Source organism: Anomalospiza imberbis, chromosome 17 (assembly GCF_031753505.1).
Source record: "Anomalospiza imberbis isolate Cuckoo-Finch-1a 21T00152 chromosome 17, ASM3175350v1, whole genome shotgun sequence".
NCBI classification, from domain to species: domain Eukaryota; kingdom Metazoa; phylum Chordata; class Aves; order Passeriformes; family Viduidae; genus Anomalospiza; species Anomalospiza imberbis.
In genome coordinates, this window is record NC_089697.1 from 16,001,698 (window position 1) to 16,019,002 (window position 17,305).

The window sequence follows — 17,305 nt, forward strand, 5'->3', positions numbered from 1 at the left end:
CCAGGAAAAGCCCCACCAAATTTTCCAGACACAGAAGGCTCAGCAGAGCTCAGGAAAAGTCCCGCCCTGGCCCTGCATGTCGGAGGTGAGGAGGGCTCAGGTGTGCCCACCTCTGGGCTGGGCGCAGCACATGCACATGCAGTGGGCAAGCGATGAGGCAGGCGGGGTCGGGGCCGGGGCCCACCCCCGGTGGGGCTGCACAGGGAGCCTGGGCGGTGCCGGCATGGCCGACCCCAGCCCCTGGCCGTGCTCGCTCCCATTGACAGCTCCAGCTGGGATCTCTGCTCACAAAGGGGATCCCCCAGGGAGCAGCCCTGGATTTGAGGCCAGGACAAATCGTTCCTGATGGGGCCACCACAGGCACAATTTGTGCAGGGAGGGTTCAGCCTCCCTCTCTGCTCAGCCCCTCTCAGGGTGGGCAGGCACAGGGCTGGTGTGAGTGCTGGCTCCCCCAGGCAGCTCAGAGCCTCTTGGCCCCTGTGGGGGAGGATGGCAGCCACAGTGCTTGGGGAGCCCCAGCCCAGCTCTTTGGGGGCTGCAGGAGAGCTGGGCAAGGGGAGGATGAGGCAGTTTGGGTCAGGCAGGAGCAGAGCGTGGGTCGGGTGCCAGCAGGAGGATGGGACTAGCTCCACAGGAGAGGAGACACAAGGTGAGGACATGGTGGGGTCAGGAACACGAGCAGAAGCCAGGTCATCCCAATGGGCCAGGGGCTCTCCTGCCCTTGGGAGGGCTCTTGCTCACAGGCACGATCAGGACCACCTTACTTAGTGGGATAGAAGATGCCACAGCTGATCCCCAGCTGTCTGCTCCTCGGGCTCCTCCAGCACCCAACCCCCGGCCCGGTGCATCTTGTATTCCAGTAAATAGGGTGACAGACGGACTTGTTTTGGGAAGGATGGACAATATGATGGACCAATGAGGACTAAGATACTCCAGAGAGAGAATACCTCCTGCTTGTGCCTGGGGGTTGTTTCGTGCTCCGGCTGGCAGCAAAGAGAGAGTTAAAAGTAACCAGCAGGGTCAGTTGAGGGCACTTGTCACAAACACCACAGTTAAGCTGATAGGCTGGTAGGGACCCCCCTCCCCTCCCAGCACGGGGCTGAAATGGGCTGGGACAGCCCAGGGACCAGGGCAGGATGGGGTGGGCTGTGCCCAGGCAGTGATGGGCACTGATGTGCTCAGCCTGTCCCCATCCCTGCCCCAGAACCGGGCTGCTCCCAGGTCCAGCCCTGCCTGGGGATGAGCCTTGACACCACCTGGAGGGCTCTGGGGAATCCAAGTTAAGATGAACCCCTGTGACAGCTCCACTTGCACCGGTGGGGCCAAGAGCCACATCCTAAGGGTCCCACCAGCCTGGGCCACAGGTGACACCAGCAGGGCTGCAGGGACCCTGCCCCGAGGTGACCCTTCCTGCCTGCCGCCCAGCCCTGCTGCCTGTGCCCGGGCCCTGCCTGCCTACTCCTCCACCCCCACCCTCTTCTGCCCACCTCGGCTGTACCTTCAGCTCCTTGATCTTTGTCGGGGTGGTCACCTCCTCATCCTCCGTCTCAGAGCGTCTCCTGCTGCCAGACTCACCGTCCTCATCCTGCTTCTCACCCTCAGGCCCGGCGTCATGGTTCTCGCTGACAGAGGCTGGGCGCGAGAACTCTGCCCATGGAGGACATCCGGGTCACTGCAGCCCTGCCACCCTGCCCCTGCCAGCTCTGACAGCTGGGTCACTGCAGCCCTGCCACCCTGCCCCTGCCAGCTCTGACAGCTGGGTCACTGCAGCCCTGCCACCCTGCCCCTGCCAGCTCTGACAGCTGGGTCACTGCAGCCCTGCCACCCTGCCCCTGCCAGCTCTGACAGCTGGGTCACTGCAGCCCTGCCACCCTGCCCCTGCCAGCTCTGACAGCCGGGTCACTGCAGCCCTGCCACCCTGCCCCTGCCAGCTCTGACAGCTGGGTCACTGCAGCCCTGCCACCCTGCCCCTGCCAGCTCTGACAGCTGGGTCACTGCAGCCCTGCCACCCTGCCCCTGCCAGCTCTGACAGCCGGGTCACTGCAGCCCTGCCACCCTGCCCCTGCCAGCTCTGACAGCTGGGTCACTGCAGCCCTGCCACCCTGCCCCTGCCAGCTCTGACAGCTGGGTCACTGCAGCCCTGCCACCCTGCCCCTGCCAGCTCTGACAGCTGGGTCATTGCAGCCCTGCCACCCTGCCCCTGCCAGCTCTGACAGCTGGGTCACTGCAGCCCTGCCACCCTGCCCCTGCCAGCTCTGACAGCTGGGTCATTGCAGCCCTGCCACCCTGCCCCTGCCAGCTCTGACAGCCGGGTCACTGCAGCCCTGTCACCCTGCCCCTGCCAGCTCTGACAGCCGGGTCACTGCAGCCCTGTCACCCTGCTCCTGCCCCAGTCCCCATGACTTTGCCAGCTCACACCCGGGGCAGGTAGTTCCAGGGGTCCCAGGGTACAGGGGAGCGGGTGATGTGTCCCTGAGCTGCCTGACCCCAGCCCTACCATGTCCCTCTGTTCATGCACAGTCTGAGCTAGCCCTTGGGGTGGGGACAGCCCCTGCGCCACGGGGATGAGGCTGGGGACAGCCTCCAGAAGGAAGCCTGATGCTGCTGTGACCCCGCCCAGCGAGGCCGGGCAGCTTCCCCTGTTCGTGCCAGTGCAGCAGCGTCCCCCTGATCCCCTGTACCTCCGTCCAGGCTGCGGGACATGGTGTAGCGTTTGCTGGAGGAGCGCTCAAAGAAGGGCGCGGGGCGGTCGATGAGGGCGCTGGCCTGGCGCGTCTGCGCCTGCGTGCGCCCGCTGTACCGAAACTTGGAGCCCATCACCAGGAAGCCCTTGGGGGGTGGCTCTGGGGACACCAGCCTAGGGATCACAGGGGTGGGACAGTGTCAGCGAGCCCCAGTCAGGCCTCCTGGCACTGCTCCCCATGTGCACCCACTGCAGCAGAAGCAGGAATGTGTCTGCCCTCCAGGAAAGGAGGCCTGGAGAAGGTCTAGAGAAGGTGCCTCACCTGAAGAAGGTGTGATGCTCTATGCAGACCTTCCAGAGCCTCTTGGCTGAGCGGTGGTTGGGCAGCTTGAAGCCAATGGTGCTCTCAAACTGTTCGTACTTGGGGGAGACAGAGACAGGCTGTTACAGGCACATCCTGTCCCAGGGGACATGCCAGGACCTTGCCAAGGTCCTCAGGTTCCCCTGGCAGGAGCTGTGACCATGCAAAAGACCATCAAAAATCTTCTTCAAATCCATGGTGGGATGGTCCATGCCCAGCACCATGCCCAGCAGAGTGATGGGATACACCCCACACCTCTGGCTAAGTACTTTCCTCAGCTGTAAATGGCTTTTCTGTGCAAGACAAATTCCCTCAAGAAACAAAAAGCTTTTACAGCTGTTTTGGTATGAGGTCACCACTCCCATGTGTACTGTCCTTGCCCTCCAGCTTGCTGAAACACATGAGTGGAAATGCATTTTCCTACTATAAATGAGTGAAAATAAAGACTGAAAATGAATGAAAAAAACTTGTGAAGATTGGCCCTCAACCCCCATTCCTGGACAAGCTCCCTATACCAGCAGGGTCATAGCATCTGTCAGGGATGGGATCCTGGCATCCCTCAGCTGCTGAAGTCACGACAAAACACAAAAGAAAATCCATGCCATAGGAAATGTGCTCTCTTGGCCAGCACGGTCATAAATGTGGAATCCTTGGAGCAGAGGCCGGAGCCAGGTGAGGAAATCCTCACGATCAGCCTCAGGACAGGTACCCAGGGGCTGCACCAGCACCAGGCACCCACCTCCCCTGGGCGGATCTTGATGTAGAAGTTGCTCCTCTTGTAGGAAATCTTGAGGATCTTGGGCCAGGCGAAGCGGTTGATGCGCAGCCGGTCCCTGTAGATGAGGAGACCATTGGCGCAGACGCCCAGCATGATGTCGATGCCCTCTGAGTCCTGGAGAGGACAGGAGGGGACAGGTCAGCAGCTTGGCAAGAGCCAGCCTGGCCAGCAGTGCCACATCCCTCCTGCAGAGTGCTGGCTGGCAGAGGGAACACTGAACTCCAGGCTGGTGGAGTTTGATCTCTGGTGCTTCTCTGGTGCCACCCAAAGCCATGCCAGGAGCCTTCCCTACAGGAGGAAAGTGGGCAGGAGCAGGCTGGGAAGGGGCAGTGCTCTTATGGCCCCTAGCCCTGTACCTTGGCGTGGTGCAGGTCCACCCCGTACATGGAGAGCTTCTTGGCATTCTCCAGGAAGTGGATCTCTGCTTCCCCAGGGGTCATTCCCCTGCAGGGAGACAGAGAGGGGGACACGTGGCTGGGTGCCCCAGGGGCATGGGGCAGCTGTCCGTGCTGTCCCCTCCTGGGGCTCACCGGTAGGTCTTGTGCAGCTCCATGATGCGCTCCTCCAGCTCCCGCGTCTGGTTGGGGGCGAAGCGCAGCTCGCTCACGTAGTTGCCCACATGCTCCTCAGTGTCATGGTCACCCAGCTCGGCCTGGACGGCGTAGGAGCCCAGCAGGGCGTGGGTGACGAAGGAGCAGGGAAGGCGGCCCGTGATGATGTCAGCACGGAGCTGCAGGCACAGGTAGTATCTGCAGGAGGGGCAGGCGGTCAGAGTGGGGCAGGGCAGCAGGCTGGGGTTCCCCAGGAACCAATCTGGTGCCCCCCAGGGCAGGCTGGGGCTCCCCAGGAAGGAGACTTGTGCATGCCACAGCAGGCTGGGACTCCCTGGGAAGGAGGCCCATGGTCCTCACCTGGTGATGTCCTCTGTGAGCTGGGCAGGGTCTGGAGGGTAGAACTTCACAGTGAAGGCAAAGTTCCAGGGCCCGCCTAGGGAGGGGAGAGAGCAGTTCAGGACAGCACCCATGGGGCTGCACACAGGACACAGGAGCATGCATGTGTCCAGAGAAGCCTGCTGCTCCCTCCAAGCCTTGCACAGGGCAGGGACAAGAGGGCTCCAGGAGCTGCCAGGGGCTCAGCACCTGGGACTCCAGCACAACTTTTGGGGAATTCTCCCCAGAGAGCTCAGGACAGCAAAGCATCACAACTGCAGGAGCCACAAGCTCAGTGCCCAGTAAAAGCCTCCTATATCCCAGAAGGTGACACTTTGGGCAACAGCTCTTCTGCCATCCCAGCAAGGCAATACCGTGGCAAATGCACCCCAGGACCTCTCTCAGCAAGGCCCCCACTCTCCCTACCATCCCTGTCCTCCCTGCACAGGGCAGGTGGTGTCCAGAGCAGCACCATGTCTCAGACAGCTCTCCAGTGGCACAGACAGAGTCCTTTGTCCCCTCGCCTCTCATGAGTAAGAGAAGAGGTGGGTAACAAACAGCTGAATGAGCAACAGCATCCCTGTCCCCAGGCCAGTTGCCAAAGGTCCCCTCCAGGGCAGGAGGGGAGGTGACCTGCCACAGGACAGCCACACTGAGCCATCCAGGAGCCGCATGGGACACCCCAGGGCTGGGGAGGATGGACCCTGCCCAGGCACTTACTGCGGATCTGCTTCTTGATCTCCTTGGAGGGGTCCAGCCAGTTCTGCAATGAGGAGACAGCAGGTCAGGGGGGCCCCCACCTTGGAGGGGTTGGCTGCAGAGGGACCCCCCGTGCTCACCTTCTGGCTGTCCGAATCACAGAAGGTGAGGCCGAAGTAGTCCTTCTCCAGGAGGTTGAGGTGCTCGCACACCATGTCAAAGAGCACCTGACCGCGGGCGTGTTTCTGTCAGAGACATGGACAGGATGATGGTCAACTGGTCCCTTGGGCTCCTGGACCCCCTCCAGGTGACCACCAAAACATGCTCTCACCCAGCGTGGGCTTCACCATATCCCAGCCTTGCAGCTCCAGGATCACCTGTGTGTCCCTAAAGTGGTGCCAAAGGGTGTCCCAGGGCTGCAGGGATGGGCTCCTGGTGGCAGTGGTGGCTGGATCCCCCAGCACAGCATAACAAGAGCCACCAGGATCCAGGAGCATGTGGAGTGATGGAGAGCACACTTGGTGCAGCCACTGCCAGGTGCACGTCCCCTCTGTCCCATCCTGCAGCCACTGCCAGGTGCACGTCCCCTCTGTCCCATCCTGCAGCCACTGCCAGGTGTATGTCCCCTCTGTCCCATCCTGCAGCCACTGCCAGGTGCATGTCCCCTCTGTCCCATCCTGCAGCCACTGCCAGGTGCACGTCCCCTCTGTCCCATCCTGCAGCCACTGCCAGGTGCATGTCCCCTCTATCCCATCCTGCAGCCACTGCCAGGTGTATGTCCCCTCTGTCCCATCCTGCAGCCACTGCCAGGTGCCTGAACTGCCAGGCAGAGCTCTATCCCCAGCCACTAAGCTTCTGACTTAGACACTGTTTTCTCTTATGAGTAGCTGCCAAATTTGGTTTCACTGGGTTGATATTCCCTGCAAGGGTCTTTCTTTCCAGATTTTTAACTAATTTTGAAATTTCAACTTAAATTACTATTTCTGTGTGTGTTTTTCTGTAGGACAGAGGTACTAAAAAGCTGTCCTAGGATGAGTCCTGTCCTTCAGGACTCTCTGGACTGGGCAGGGTCCCAGGAGTGTCCCCTCCTTGGTGCCAGCACAGGCCCCCAAAATCTGGGACTCACCTCCACCTCACACTCGTACTCGGACGCATCGAGCAGGGTCACCCTGCACAGGGCACTCTTCACTTTCTTGGTGGTTTTCTGGGGTGATTTCTGGGTCTTGCTGGGAGTTGTTTTGTCAGAGAGCCCATCGGTCTCACTGTAGTCCTTGTCCTCCATGTCTGTGCCCTGGAGCAGGGACACACAGAGGGTTACCTGGCACCACTGCCCGAGGGACCCAAGGGCAGAGGGGGAAGGCTCGGCACAGCAGAGCAGGGCAGCTGCGGATGGACCGTGCCCAGCCAAGGCCAGTTCCACCAACCCACACTGCCAGCATAGCCCACCTCCCTGGAAAACGGACACCTGGGGTCAGTTGGGCACCCAAATCCTCCCTGCCCAACCACCAGGGCAGCAGCTCATGTCCCCAGCAGCTCCACAGCCAACACCGGCTGCAGCCGGGGCTCCCAGCCGGGCCCGGGGCAGCTCAGCTGGGGACACGGCACCACTCCCTCCCGGCCGGGCCCGGGGCAGCTCAGCTGGGGACAGGGCACCACTCCCTCCCGGCCGGGCCCGGGGCAGCTCAGCTGGGGACTCGGCACCACTCCCTCCCGGCCGGGCCCGGGGCAGCTCAGCTGGGGACTCAGCACCACTCTCTCCCGGCCGGGCCAGCAGGGCCGTTCCCACCGCACCGGCACTCCCCACACGGCTCCCGCGGCCCGTCCTGCCTGCAGCAGCTGTGCGGGCAGCGCGGGCAGCGGCAGGCCCGGCCAGCCCCGCCTCAGGGGCTCCTCTGGGGCTGCCCCTCGGGCCCACGGGCCGGGCCCGCCTCTGCACCACGGCCAGCAGCGACCGGTGGCACGGCTCGTCCCGTGCTGCTCCTGCCCGACCCCTCTCACGGCCCCCGGCCGACACCCACTCACCGGCTCCATGTTTCGGGTGTCGGGCTGCGCCCCGAGCTTCTCATTGGGGTCGGTGTCGCGGCCGGCGGGGCTGGGCGCGGCCGTGGGGCCCTGGGCGGCTGCCTCCAGCTGCTGCTGCGGAGCGTCCTCCTGCGCGTTCCTCACCTCAGAGCCGGGGCCCGTCTCCGTGGTCATGACCGCCGGTCACCGCGCTGGTTACCGCCACCCGGGGGAGAGACAGCAGGTGTCAGCCGGGGCTGGGGGATGCTGCCCGGGCAGCCGGCTGGGATGCCCTGGCTGCTCGGGGGAGGCTGGGACAGGCTTGGGATGTGCCCATCTCTGTCTCACACGGATCCACTGCCAGAGCCCAATCCCTGTCCACGCACAGATCCACTGCCAGAGCCCAATCCCTGTCCACTCACGGATCCACTGCCAGAGCCCAATCCCTGTCCACTCACGGATCCACTGCCAGAGCCCAATCCCTGTCCACTCACGGATCCACTGCCAGAGCCCAATCCCTGTCCACTCACGGATCCACTGCCAGAGCCCAATCCCTGTCCACACACAGATCCACTGCCAGAGCCCAATCCCTGTGCACGCACAGATCCACTGCCAGAGCCCAATCCCTGTCCATGCACAGATCCACTGCCAGAGCCCAGTCCCTGTCCACGCACGGATCCACTGCCAGAGCCCAATCCCTGTCCACGCACAGATCCACGGCCAGAGCCCAATCCCTGTCCACTCACGGATCCACTGCCAGAGCCCAATCCCTGTGCACTCATGGATCCACTGCCAGAGCCCAATCCCTGTCCACACACAGATCCACTGCCAGAGCCCGGCTCCCTGTCTGTGCCAAGAGCTGGCTTTGCAAAGGGCTGGTGGCAGCAGCACAGGACACCAGGATTTCATACTCTGAGCTGGAGGACAAGAGCCAGCAGTGGAGAGGGACACCAGTGACAAGGACCCACCTGGTCATGCCCCATCCCTGCACAGCGGGCAGTGGGGCTGCTCTGACCCCTGCTCCCACACCCCTGCACTGGCTGGAACCTTCACTCGGTGTTTTCTAGGAGTGGGAGGAAAAGGCAGGCTGTGAGTCAGGGGAAAGGCTGCAGTGACACAGGAAATGGCAAACACGGACAGCTCCACAGCTCGCATCCGGGCTGGCTGGTTTGCTCCCCTCTGGCCACCCCAGCAGCAGCAGCAGCACGCTGGGTTCCCACGGCCAGCCTGGGACCCTGTGGATTCCTGCCTCCAACCCCAGCTGCCTGAAAAACAAACCCAGGGCCAGGAACAGGGAGCGGAAGGCACTTCCCATTCCGAGATGCTCAGCAGCATGTTTTTAGAACATTTATGGTTTGGAAACCTTTTATGCCAACACAGCATGGGCTAGCAAGGTGTCCTGGGAGGGTCCACACTCCACAGATCATGGAGCACCCTTTGGGCCATCACTCACTCTCCACTCAGGCCTCTCAGGCCCTGCCAACTCCCCACCAAGCCATGTCCAGCTGCGCAGCAACTGTTGGGATCATCCCTCCCTGAGTCCAAGGGCTGTGGCTGCACAAGGTGGCTCAGTTGGAGCATCTGTGACCCTGTGGTCGTATCACCCAGCCTGCCCATAGAGCAGCCACACCAGCAGCCCTGAGTAATGCCTGCAGATCCTGTTCTAATTCCAAACCCTGCCATGGGCAGGGACACCTTCCATTATCCCAGGCTGCTCCAAGCCCTGCCCAACCTGGCCTTGGACACTTCCAGGGATCCAGGGGCAGCCACAGCTTCTCTGGGCACCCTGTGCCAGGGCCTCACCACTCTCATCAGGAAAAACTTCTCCCCAGTATCCCATCTAACCCTGCTCTCTGGCAGTGGAAAGCCATTCCTCCTTGTCCTGTCCCTCCAGTCCCTTTTCCAAAGTCCCATTCCAGATCTTTTGGAGCTCCTTTAGGCACTGGAAGGGGCTCCAAGGTCTCCCTGGAGCCTCCTCTTCTCCAGGTGAATGCCCCCAGCTCTCCCAGCCCGTCCCAAAGCAGAGGGGCTCCAGCCCTTGGAGCATCTTTGTGGCCTCTCTGGACTCACCCCAGCAGCTCCACATCCTTCTGATGTTGGGTCCCCAGGGCTGGAGGCAGCTCTGCAGGTGGGTTTCACCTGGGTGGGCAGAGGGTCAGAATCTCCTCCTCACCTCTGCCCACGCTGTGGGATCAGCCCAGGGCAGGATTGGTTTCTGGGCTGCCAGTGCCCATGGCCAGGTCACATCCAGTTTGTCACCACCAGCACCCCCAAGCCCTTCTCCCAGGGCTGCTCCCCACGCACCCAGCCTGTGCTGGGGCTGCCCTGACCCAGGTGCAGGACCTTGCACTTGGCCTGGTTGAACTCCGTGAGGTTCACGTGAGCTCTTCCAGCCTGCCCAGGACCCTCTGGGTGCCCCATCCCTGGTGGATCCACTGCACCGCTCAGGCTCAGCTCAGTGTCACCAAGACTCATAAAGAAACCCATCCCACACCACAGCTCCTGTCCCACTGCTGCCCTTCAGGTGTCCTCAGCCGTGGGAAGATGTGAAACCTTCCCAGGAAAATGACTAAAACTGGCTCTGGGGGTGGAGGGAACGGAGAGGAGGTGACGGAGAAGACGGGGAGTCAAGCCTACGCCTTCCGCCGGATTCGCAGCCGGGAGATCCCAGGAACTTTCCCCTCCCATGCCTGCGCTGGCTGGGTGGTCACCAAGAGGCCTCAGTTCACACCCAGAGGCCCAGGATGTCAGGCCCTTGTGCCATGGCCGTGTTCTTCTGGCCATGACAGGCCAGACAGCCCATCCTGAGCAGCATCAGCTCCTCCTGAGAGACCCCACCACTCAGCCAAGGCCACCAGGAGCTTTCAGGGGTCACCAGTGGTTTGTTTTATCCACAGAGGAAACAGGGCTGCTTTTTTCCACTGCAAATTCAAGCAGCTGCTCGCTCCAAGCCCTGGTCCCTGTGTGGATCGTTCCCAAGCACTTCCACTTGGATCTCAGTGTGTGAATTTTTAATCAACGTGAAATGTCTAAAATGACAATGCATCACTTTGGGCCAAAAACATGCTGAGTTTTTCACTTGACATTTCTAAACTTTCTTCCCTGCAGTGATCCCTGAGGAAATGAGGGGGGTTCTTAAGCGTAGTAAGCTGGGAATTCATCCCACCTCACTTCTGCTTCTTTAGCTCCAGTTCCAACCTTCTGATGGTGCGGCAGGAACCTGATGCCAGGGACTGCCTTCCAGCTGAAGCCAGCGAGAGCACGGCACAGCAGTGCCAGGGTGGCAGAGCTCTGCTAAGAGAGCCTGGCAAATCCCCAGGGACCATCTCCCTGCTCCCAGGGCAGGGAATCCCTCAGTCTCTGGCCTCAGAGTCATGCTGGGGAGGCTCTGGTCCCTACACAGGGTCATTGCTGGGGAGGAGGAGCACAGGAGCATTGCACAGGAGCTGTTTGAGGGAGCCAGGACTGGCAGGGGCAGTGGCTGCAGGCATGGCCCTGCTGCAGCTGAGCCCTGCAGCTGCACAGCCCTGATGGAGGGACCATGCTGGCACTGCCACGCTCCCGAGCACAGCCACAAGGGCCGCATTCAGGAGCCGTTCCCAGCCTGCCCTGCGGCTGACTGGGAAGGCTGGGGCTCCTCCAGCACTGCCGCTCACCCCAGTGCTGCTGCAGCCCACGGTCAGCCCCAGCCTGGCAGCACCAAGCTCCTGGGGACAGTGGCACCTGCAGTGGGATGCTGTCACCCTCTGTGGCAGCCTGGTCACCTGCACTCACCTGCACCCGGGGCTGTGGGAGATGGACACCAAGGCCCACATGAGAACCAGCACCCTGGGGGCACCTGCAGGCTCTGCAGGGACCTGAGTACACTCAGGGTGAAACCTGTCCAGCCCCTTGTCCCTCTTTTTTCCCATGGCCTCTCCCATGGCCCTCAAGAGCTGCAGAAGGAGATGTTGCCCTGGGAGCAGCTCTGTGCCATAGGCAGGAGCTGTCCCTGATGGGAGGGGGCAGCACAGCACACACAGGGAGCAGCAGCCTTGGAGCCCTGCCCGTCCCACAGCACCTTCCCTGTGCAAACTCAGCTCCTGCTGTCCCAGCAGAGACCCCAGAGTGGAGGCCACGGGTTCAAGAAGGACACGGGTCCCAGAGTGCTGCCAAAGGGACAATTCCACTGAATTATCTGCTGTCACAAACCTGTAAAAGAGGTTTACACAACTGCAGTGAACTTGATGGAGTTCTAAAGTTATTTCTTCCTGCATACTTCCTACAGCGGGAGCAGGACCCCACCCCTCTGGGCACCAGCCCTCCCAGTACCCAGCCTTGCTCATGCCTGTCCCACTAGAGCAAATCCCGTGCTGAGGCTGTTGGAGGCAGTGGGCACAAACGCCCAGAGCCTGCCCTGTACAGGGCAGTGGCCAAAGGGCTCCTCCTGGCACCCACAGTTCCTGGTACCCCATGCCTAGTTTTCAGCAAGGACGAGTTTTCAGCACAAGCCCAGTTTCCAGCAAGGGCTGGTTCGATCCTGCTGCAGCTGGAGCCCAGGGCTGGGGGATGCTCTCCTCAGGGGAGAGGGCTGGAGCCAGATGGAGCTCCAGGCTACTGGATGGAGCTCCTGGCTACCGGAACAGGTAAGCGGGAACGGTGACTGCAAAGGAAACCTCAGCAGGATCAGAGGCAGACCTGCTTGTCATGCCTGGAATCTCCTCCCATCATCTCCCTGACTGCTCCTTCTCGCCTTGGTGTTTTCCTCCTCCTTCCCCTTCAAGCCTGAGTGTGGATTTCCCAGCTGCTTTACCCCAGTGCTTTCCCAGCATATCCCAGCTCCAGCCGCTGCAGCGCTCCTCTCGCAGAGCCTTCCCTTCCCCTCCCTGCAGCCTGCTCTCCCCCTCTCTGCCCAGTCACTCCCAGCTGCCGGGCTGGTCTCCAAGGCTGAGCATCCCCCTTTTCTCCCGGGCTCCCCCTTACGCTCCCTGTGGAGGCTCTGCCCATCCACGAGGCTTCACCTCCGGAGCATCTCGGTCCCAGGCCGGCAGCAGCCGCCTGCTGAGTGCCCAAACGGAGCTCCACCCGCTCCAGCAGCTCAGCTGGGGAGCACAGAGACGGGTGACAACCCAGTGACCTCCACCCCTACCCCTGCCAAGGGCCCGTGGGGCTGATGGTGGCAGCAAAGCCCCCATCACATTGTGGGATCACGCTGGGGACAGATGCTGCGACAGAGACACACGGACAGGGGGGCACCCTGTGGGGGTGGCAGCGGCTGCATGGCACGGGGCAGTGGCTGCAGGCACCTGCCAGCCCCCAGGCAGAACGGAGATGCTCACCGGGACTGTGGCACCCAGCACCCCGACCAAGCAGGGCTGAGCTGGCAGGGGACAGGGGCACAGGCAGTGCCTTGCAGCCATCCTGGAAACCTGAGGGGAGCCCGGCAAGGAGTCCTGGGAATCCTCCACAGAAACAGCAAACAAGGAAAGCAGCCCCGAAGCCCTGACAGCACACAGCACCCTGAGCCCCAGTGCCACCCCCGAGCCCTAGTGCCACCCCTGGGACCTCATCCCCAGGCACGGGACATGCAAATCCCCAAACCACTCCACAGTGCAGCCTGAGAGTTCTCCTGTGCTGCTCTGCAGCAGGGCCAGAGGATCATATGAGCTGTTTATGGTGAAGCGGGGCGGGGGGAATCAGAAACACAGGAGATCCCCTGCTTCTGGAGACTGAACCCTGATCTCCTCACAGGGGACTGTCAGGGGCAGAGATCTGCAGTGTCCAGAGCTGTATAAGTGCCCCGCCATAGAATCACAGAACCGTCAAGTTTGGGAAAAACCTCTAAGACCAAGTCCAAGCGCCCCCATCACCCCCAGGCTCCAGGAGCCGCATCCTCCCCAGGCACCCGCTGCTGGCTAAAGGCAGGGCAGCAGCGGCAGCAGCAGCAGCAGCGGGGCCGAGCACCGCGCAGTGCCCGCGGAGGGCCCTACCTGGGTGCCAGCTGCCCATGGCTCCGGCTCGGCTCAGCCCGGCTCGGCTCAGCCCGGTACAGCTCATCCCGCCGGGCTGGCGCTGCATCCGAGGCAGCGCCTTCTGCAGAGCCGCCTCTTCCCACGCCCCGCGCAGTGACGGATGGAGGGATGGATGTGCACTGCAGCCGCAGCCGGCATGGGATGGGATGGGATGGGATGGGATGGGATGGGATGGGAGCTGGGAGCGGGGCTGCCTTCCCGGCCCAGCGCCGGGTGCCCTCCCGGGCGTGCCGGGCGCGTCCCCCGGGATGCCGGTGCCAGCCCCATCGCTCCCCGTCCCCGCAAGCACCTGACTCATCCCGGGCCGGGCACTCCTGCCGGGATCCTTCCCTGCGCACGCCCGGCAGGGAAGGAGAGCTCGGCTGCACATCTCTATGCCAAGGTAACTTGGCACTGTCCTGCGCTGCCCAGCCCTGCCATGGGTCCTGGGGCAGCAAACACCGCGCTGCCATCCAAACCCAGCACCCCGCTCGCCTCAGGCTGGGCCGAGCTGTCCCAGCAGCGGCTGAACACAGGCTCCTTCACCGGCCCTGCCCAGGGGGAAGGGCCGAGCGGGACACCCGGCACATCCCTGTCTCCAGGGCACGCGTCCCCTGCTCGTCCCCTGGGAGGGACAGCCCCACGGAGCAAACACGGGAGGGAAACTCTGCAGGGTGCTCGCATCCCACCACGCAACAGGGGGTTCCTGTAGCCCAGCACTGACCCTGCCGGGCAGAGGGACAGCTCCTGCTGGCAACGGGGACACCCGGAGCACAGGCAGGGTCCCGGGGGGCAGCTGGGGTACCCTGACCAGGTGTGGGCAGCCTGCTGGGAGCAGCGGTGCCCAGGCAGGACCCACCAGTTCCAGCACACGCTGATGGGAGTCCTGGGCATGCCAAGCCATCAGGAACCCAAGGGGACAAAGCACAAGTCTGGGGACTTGCTGGGAGACCCCGTCAGGCTCTGGCTGTCGGGGTACAGGCACTCACTGTGTGGGTGACTACACTGGAAGCAGGAGAAACCCAGACTGCCCAGCTGCTCACCAGTATGAGCTCCCCAGGTGGTACCCATGGGTTGTGATGCTCATGGACTGGCCCCCCAGTCAAGAACATCAGCCCTGGGGGAACCAGACAGGCAGGGAAGGGGTCCCAGCCCCCACAGCCCTCCCTCCAAGCCCTCCCGAGGCTGAGCACCCTTCACAGGGACTCCTGAGCCACTGAACTGGGACAGCCCAGGGGTCCCATTCTGAAACACAGACGCCTGCAGCCAGGGAGAACCAGGAATCCCACACTTCCCAGCAAACTCATACTCCTTCAGAATCCTTGCCTGCTCTGCACCCTAATCTGACACCTCAGCAGTGCAATCCCCACAATTCAGGCAGGCCTGCAGTGGGGCCTGCAGCTCCCCCACACCCTGCAGCCCCCATGGAGCACCCACCGTGCCCAGGCAGCCTCAGCATCCCCGATGGCACTGCCAGCCCTGAATCTCTCCCCTTCCCGACTCTCCAGGAGGGTGCAGCCACTGGGGTTTGGGACTGGGGGCAGCTCAGCACTGGTCAGGGCTGGTGTCATCCACAACTGAACAGAGTCCCTGCTGGCTCCATCAGGTAGCCTGGGGAAAACAAGGGCAGGAAGGACCTTCCCTCCATCCCTGGCAGGAAGCAATGATGGACCCAGAGAAAGGGGCTCAGGCTCTGGCCTGGCTGGAAGGGACCCACTGCATCCACTACCCACTAATTGCAGAGGGGCCTGTGGAAACTCCTCTTGGCAATAAAGATCTTGGGAAGGGTGGTCTGGCACTGGCACAGGCTTCCCAGGGCAGTGGTGGAGTCACCATCCGTGGGGGAATTTAAAGGACATACAGATGTGGCACTTTGGGGACATTGTGTGAGTGGTGGCCTTGACAGAGCAGGGTTAAGGGTTGGACTTGACTCACAGAATTCCTTTCCAGCCTCAGTGGTTCCATGACTGGTGAGACCCCCAGGGTGCACAAGGGCTGGGGAGACCTGAACACCTACAGGTTCCAAAGGGAGTCCTGCTGGCACTTGGGCCTTGTGGCATCAGCACCTTCACCATGCCCAGGGAGGACCCACTGTGCCACTGTGCCCTGCTGAACCCCTGCACACTGCCCAGCCAGAGGCCCCTGCACGCTGCTCCAGAAGTGGATCTCAGGCCTGGGGAGGCTGGAGGCACCTCTGCAGGTCACCTTGCCCAGCCCCTGCTCCATCAGGGCCACCCAGAGCCAGCTGCCCAGGATGTGTCCAGGTGGCTTTTGAGTCTCTCCAGGGATGGAGACTCCACCACCTCCCTGGGCACCTGCACCAGTGCTCGGCCACCCTCCCAGTGCAGAAGTGCCTCCTGAGCTCGGAGGGCCCCTCCTGTGTGTCACTTGGTGCCTGAGGCCCCTGGAATGTCCCTGGGCACCGCTGAGCAGAGCTGGCCCCATCCTCTTGGCACCCCATGGACAAGCTCCCACCTTTCCACTCTAAGGAGAGGCAAGTGAACCCCTTGGGCTGGCACAGGCCAACTCAGGCAGCCCTTTGGAGGGGGGAGGCAGAACCCAGAGACCTTCATCTGTGTTTCAGCTCAGGGATGAGGCCAGCAGAAGGACATCAGCCACTGTGCCACCCCCCAGAAGAGCCCCCCAGACTGCCATGGTGACAACAGGCTCAGCAAGGACCTGACTAATTCCTGAGTCATCCCAGGGAGATGGGCCCGGGCCTGATCCTGCACCTCCTCACCCACCAAGAAACTACACCAAGATGCTTCCTGGGGGAAGGAACAGTTTGAGGGCCCCACAGGTGTTCCCCCTCCCCCAAAAGTGCCCCCCAAGCAAGCACTGAGCTGAGCTCCTGCACAGGCAGTGCTGCTGCAGAGTCCTCCCTTGCTCCTGCCGACCCCACGGCACCGTTTCCTCCCATCCCTGTGATGCCACACGGCACAGGAGGGCATTGCCTGTATCCCCCACTGCCACCTGGAGCACAATTTGGTGACTCAGGCAGGGAAGCAGAGCCAGCACCCTCAGACCACAGTGGGATACAGCTCAAGTCCTGGAAGAGGTCAAGGCTGAGCTGGGCTTTGGTTTCAGTTCAGGGGCCCAGGAAGCCCTTAGATCCCAGCAAAGGATGCTGTGGGGGCGGAGAGGCACAGGTCCCATCCCTGCACCCTCACCCTGGCAGAGCTGCCTGCCATCCTTTTGGAGGCATTTGGGAACCTGGGGGAAGGCAGAGAGCTGCTGACAGAGCCTCTGACTTCAAGCACCAACACGTTCCTCATTAATTTGGTAGCAATAAAGCTGGGGTGGAGGGAGGGGAGGGCAGGCCAAGCTGTGCTGGAAAGGCTGAAAATCAATTGAAAACCCTCACCTGAACTAGCCCTGGGCACATCCCTCCCTGGACACTGTGGCATGCCCACAGGGAAGGAGGGAAGTGTTGGGGGCACTGCTGGAAGGGGCTGCCCCACTGCCCTGCACCCCCAGCAGAGGAAGGGCCGGCACAGCTCGGGGCCAGGGGAAGGGGGGCCTGGAGCAGGGGGTACACGGGCTGGGCCCTGGGCTGCACCAGCCCGGCTCAGGGCCGACCCTTGGGCCCAGGGGCACAATGGCTCTCCCTGGGGGGACCAGACTGGCCAAGAGCTGCTGCACTGGCCTTGTGCTGGGGGAAAGGACTGTCCTGCCTGTGTCCCCTCCCTGAGCTCACCCAGTCCTGACAGGAAACTGAGGCACGTGGGGCTCAGTCAGAGCAAGGCACCCTCCCTGCCCCTCACCCAGGTGGGGAATGTTGGCATTTGGGATCAGCCTCATCCTATACCCAGCTGCCATCTCAGGCTCCAGACAGGGAAATACCCCATCAGTCCTTGAGGGTTT

The 17,305-nt window shown here is 62.3% G+C and overlaps 1 protein-coding gene across 20 annotated transcripts in view; it reads right to left on the minus strand.

The window, feature by feature from the left end:
• The window catches only part of EPB41L1 (erythrocyte membrane protein band 4.1 like 1), a 62,530-nt gene that overhangs the window by 19,698 nt on the left and 25,527 nt on the right, over positions 1 to 17,305 (minus strand). For 17 of the 20 annotated variants that reach the window (XM_068208244.1, XM_068208245.1, XM_068208247.1 and 14 more), the window contains exons 3-14: positions 7,473 to 7,663; positions 6,577 to 6,741; positions 5,591 to 5,695; positions 5,472 to 5,514; positions 4,734 to 4,809; positions 4,353 to 4,571; positions 4,179 to 4,266; positions 3,784 to 3,936; positions 3,006 to 3,103; positions 2,682 to 2,857; positions 1,499 to 1,647; positions 948 to 983 (exon numbers count right to left, since the gene is read on the minus strand). In XM_068208244.1, the coding sequence (XP_068064345.1) occupies positions 948 to 983; positions 1,499 to 1,647; positions 2,682 to 2,857; positions 3,006 to 3,103; positions 3,784 to 3,936; positions 4,179 to 4,266; positions 4,353 to 4,571; positions 4,734 to 4,809; positions 5,472 to 5,514; positions 5,591 to 5,695; positions 6,577 to 6,741; positions 7,473 to 7,646 (1,482 nt within the window). In that variant the 5' untranslated portion in view covers positions 7,647 to 7,663. Of the gene's footprint in view, positions 1 to 947; positions 984 to 1,498; positions 1,648 to 2,681; positions 2,858 to 3,005; positions 3,104 to 3,783; positions 3,937 to 4,178; positions 4,267 to 4,352; positions 4,572 to 4,733; positions 4,810 to 5,471; positions 5,515 to 5,590; positions 5,696 to 6,576; positions 6,742 to 7,472; positions 7,664 to 13,420; positions 13,577 to 17,305 lie in introns of those variants that run through there. The other 3 variants (XM_068208240.1, XM_068208251.1, XM_068208237.1) reach the window with 2 other exon arrangements.